The sequence below is a fragment of the Salvelinus namaycush genome, chromosome 13 (assembly GCF_016432855.1).
Source record: "Salvelinus namaycush isolate Seneca chromosome 13, SaNama_1.0, whole genome shotgun sequence".
Classification (NCBI taxonomy): domain Eukaryota; kingdom Metazoa; phylum Chordata; class Actinopteri; order Salmoniformes; family Salmonidae; genus Salvelinus; species Salvelinus namaycush.
In genome coordinates this window covers 12,468,121-12,472,575 of record NC_052319.1, presented here as the reverse complement: position 1 = coordinate 12,472,575, position 4,455 = coordinate 12,468,121, and the positions used below count along the sequence as shown (strand labels likewise).

At 42.2% G+C, this 4,455-nt stretch overlaps 1 protein-coding gene across 1 annotated transcript; it reads right to left on the bottom strand.

Moving 5' to 3' along the window:
* Positions 1 to 3,084: 3,084 nt before the first annotated feature.
* On the bottom strand, positions 3,085 to 4,074 carry LOC120058011 (beta-1,3-galactosyltransferase 1-like). The gene has a single exon (XM_039006498.1). The coding sequence runs from the start codon at positions 4,072 to 4,074 to the stop codon at positions 3,085 to 3,087; it is 990 nt and encodes a 329-aa protein (XP_038862426.1).
* Between the last annotated feature and the right edge of the window lie 381 nt (positions 4,075 to 4,455).

Below are 4,455 nucleotides of genomic sequence, written 5' to 3'. Positions count from 1 at the left end.
TGGCAGCAAGAGCCTCTTGGTGGATGCTGCAATGAACCCAAGTTGCGCCGGGAACAACTGCTTGCACGCGTGTTAGCACTCCACTATGTCTCCCTGTCATGGCTTTTGCGCCATCAGTACAGATACCAACATGAGCAGCAGCTCCGTTTGGCTACATACGGACCGAGACAGTAACGGTTAATGTGATTGGATGTTAATTATTTGAGTAGGCTACCTGTATTTGACATTGTGTTGTTATTTCGCTGAACACTACATGGTTTTAATTTTTATTTGGCGTACCCCCGACGGCATTGCAGGTACCCCTGGGATTACCTGTCCTAATGGGAATACCTGTCCTAATGGAAATGAATTAGAACAGTTTGGACAACTTTGTGAAGGACACTCCTCACACATCCCAAGTACATACGGAAGAGGCAATGAAATGGTGAGGAATCCTCTCAGCCAAATAGTTCCTCCATTTATTATAAACAAGTTACAGAATTTGGCAATGTCACCATCTGGCAGATACACTGCTGTCGGGAACAGTCTGCCAAGTGACACTATGTGGCATGTGGATGTTTGGCAGATCCCCAAGGGGAGTTGAACTGGCTAGAGCCACTGAAAATTCAAAATGTTACAAATGCACACATTTACATGGAAATATTTAAAAAAAAAAATTGTTGCTGGGAGTAATTTGTGGATGGTACTCGAGTTTGTTGACAAATACAAAACATTTGATGAACATGAAAATCCATACAAGTAGCTGTAATTCAACAAATCTAAACCCCAAAAACAAATGTCATCGACATGAATGCATGATTAGGGTCAACAAGTGTACAAGGCATTGAATAGGTTTTATTATTTACAAGTATGTATATTTTTTTATGTAAATAAAACATACTGTATATCACAACCCCCTTCAGGATGGATCTTTAAACTTTCACAGTCAAATGTCACAATAGCTTATACACTGAACAAAAATATAAACGCAAAAGGTGTTGGTCCCATGTTTCCATACGCACAAAAAGCATATTTCTCTAAATTATTTTGCACAAATTGGTTTACATCCCTATATTGAGCATTTCTCCTTTGCCAAGATAATCCATCCACCTGACAGGTGTGCGATAAAGAAACTGATTAAAAAGCATGATCATTACACAGGTGCACCTTGTGCTGGGGACAATAAAAAGAGAATTTAATGTTCATTTCTCTACCATAAGCCGCCTCAGATGTTGTTTTAGAGAATTTGGCAGGATGTCCAAATGGCCTCACAACCGCAGACCATGTGTATGGCGTTGTGTGGGCAAGTGTGTGCCGATGTCAGCTTTGTGAACAGAGTACCCCATGGTGGCGTGGGGTTATGGTATGGGCAGGCATAAGCTACGGACAACGAACACAATCACATTTTATCGATGGCAATTTGAATGCATAGAAATACCATGACGGGATCCTGAGGTCCATTGTTGTGCCATTCATCCACCGCCATCTAATCATGTTTCAGTATGATAATGCACAGCCCCATGTCGCAAGGATCTGTACACAATTCCTGGAAGCTGAAAATGTCCAGTTCTTCCACATGGCCTGCATACTGTACTCACCAGACGTGTCATTCATTGAGCATGTTTGGGATGCTCTGAATCGACTTGTACGACCATGTGTTCTAGTTCCCGCCAATATCCAGCAACTTCGCACAGCCATTGAAGAGGAGTGGGACAACATTACACAGGCCACAGTCAACAGCCTGATCAACTCTATGCAAAGGAGATGTGTCGCGCTGCATGAGCCAAATGGTGGTCACACCACATACTGACTGGTTTTCTGATCAACACCTCTACCTTTTTAAAAAAGTCTCTGTGACCAACAGATGCATATCTGTATTCCCAGTCGTGAAATCCGTAGATTAGGGCCTAATTTATTTATTTTAATTGACTGATTTCTTTATATGAACTGTAACTCAGTAAAATCTGGGAAATTGTTGCTTGTTGCGTTTCTATTTTTGTTCAGTATCATACTAGACTTTAAAAAAATACTTGAATTACATTTGGACCATAACAGCCATCCAAGTTCTAGAAAATATAATTATTTCACATTACTTCAATAGCAGTACTTCAGTAAAGATATGCCAAATAGACATGATAATACATTCATTTGTGAATGTAGATAGTTGTTACTATGTAAATTGTCACTTGCACAAGATGATATTTATGCCTGTTGAGACTTGGTAGCGGTAATGAATTGTTAATGAATCAGCTCTCTACGTACAGTATAAAGTAATAGGAGACAGTTTTATCAGAAGCCTGTAGCATGACACCATTAATTACTTAAAGTACACCGTAAGAAAAAAAATATATGAATGACATCGAAATGTTTCTTTCCCGAAGAAGTGGCAGTTAGCCTACATTTACACCGATATTTAAACAAAAAATACCCAGGCAAATAAAAATGTATAGCATCTGTTTACCCACACATGTAGTTTTGAACACTGCAGTAGTGAACATCACTACCAATAGTGTTAAAGTACATCCAGCAGAGATGTCTTCATTTCTTAATAAATAGCAACTATATGAAAATAACCAACAACATTCACACTTGGTCTACGTTTGTTGTCATTGTTACAGCGTTATTTGCCATTTCAAATTGTATGTATTATTGTGTGTACAGTAGTTGACCAGACATAAGATCGGTAGGAGGGATGAGACATGATGTGGGTGAGGCTCTGTCCCACTGTAAGGAAATACCGGCATCCCCCAAAACAGCATGAGAACTTGGCATAAAGTAGATAGATTTACACTGACAAATAAATTGTTTTTTCTTTCAATAATAACTCTCTGGTTTCACTTGTAAATGTTACTTTAAAAAATGTACATTAGAGAGTAAATGTTCATCAACATGAGTTTGTGAAGTCTATAGTTGGAATTCTAGACAGATAACAAAATGACTAGCAACAAGACTATTTTAGTGTGTGTTTGAATGAGAACATGCGCTTTACAAGCTTCATGCACCCAACAGCTACAGAGTGGATTCAGTAGTATGCTAGTAGCCTACAGAGAACTAATGCTGTCAGAAAATGAAGAAGAGTCCAAGTTGAGTTGTCCTCAGGTGCCACTAGCATCTGAGGTGTTTCTTGCTTGACATGTCGTTCCAGATTCGGTGCATTTCTTCCGGTGAGATCTGATGGACAGTGATAACACGACGGTACCTGCACAGGCTGTAGGCCATTTTCCAGTGATTGAAGCCACTGTTCTGATAGGGATGGATGCCCAGCTTCCTCAGACACAGTCCCACGTACACATCCTCCAGGTGGAGCAGTCTGGTGTGCAGAGAGGTCTTATAGATCAGCTCAGCCACGTCCACTGAGAACACGTACCCCGTTCCCGAGCAGAACGGGGGGTACTTAGCCTCGGGGTACAGGTCTCTGGGCATGTACCACTTACTGCGCATGTCTCTGATGGGACCGCCGTTGATGACGTAGCCCGTGAAGTACCTCCTCTTGGGCTTGGTGGTGGGCTTCAGAAGCTTGTAGACCAGATTGTCCATGTTGACGAAGATGTCACTGTCTGTCTTCATGACGTACTGGGCCTGGGAGCAGAAGGTGGCCACCCAGCGCATGCCCATCAGGGTCTTGAGGGTGAGGTTGTGGTACGAGTCTATGAAGTCCTCCACCACAATGTCGTGGAAGATCTGGCTCTCCTGTTCTACCATCTGGTTGAGGACGGCGTCCGTGTTGCGGCCCAGCAGGAAGAGGGTGATGATGCGGATGTCGCTGTAGGTGCTCTCATCGCCCCAGGTCTCCCGGATGGCCTGACGAGCATCAAAGTCTTTGTGTGTGGTGCTGATCAGGATGACCAGGAAGGGCGTGTTGGTCTCACATTTCTTAGGCTCGTTGATGACAAAGTCGAAGGCGTGTGGGTTCAGCGTTCGCGTCCGGATGTTGCTGAACGTAGTGTTCTTAAGGGTTTTCACAGTCTTCCTGATAGGCAAAGACATCTGCCCACTGACATAGGAGGATGTCGGCCGGGATATACCCAAGTACCAAAGAGCACTTGCCCAGCAAACGACTGTCAACACGTACAAGCATGAGACTTTTGAAGGCATTCTGCTGCATTTATATGTATTTAATGCATTGAATCTTATAAGGTTTTCTTTCCATTAGCAGTGTTCCTTCCAGCAAGGCAGCATAATGCTGCACCGAAGTGCTGCTTGACATTAATTGTCAGTTATGGATTGCATTAGAGGAAAGTGATGAGATGTTGTTGTTTGCCTTTTAACGCAAATCCGGTTTGCAGCCGTGCAGATGTCCTGTTTTTCTTCTTGACACTTCTGCTTTTCCATTTACATCTGAAAAGCAGAGGAAGAATATGTTAATGCCAGAACAAACAGATAGGTCTTAATAGAATCAGAAAGTACACTCTTCTGCTAAATAAAATAATACAACGTTTCATCAAAAGGCAGTGTTAGAGTTTCTCTAGAATCAGT

What these genes read in the sequence shown, in the direction of transcription:
- LOC120058011 (XM_039006498.1), bottom strand. Translation starts at nt 4,074, where the DNA reads ATGCCTTCAAAAGTCTCATGCTTGTACGTGTTGACAGTCGTTTGCTGG.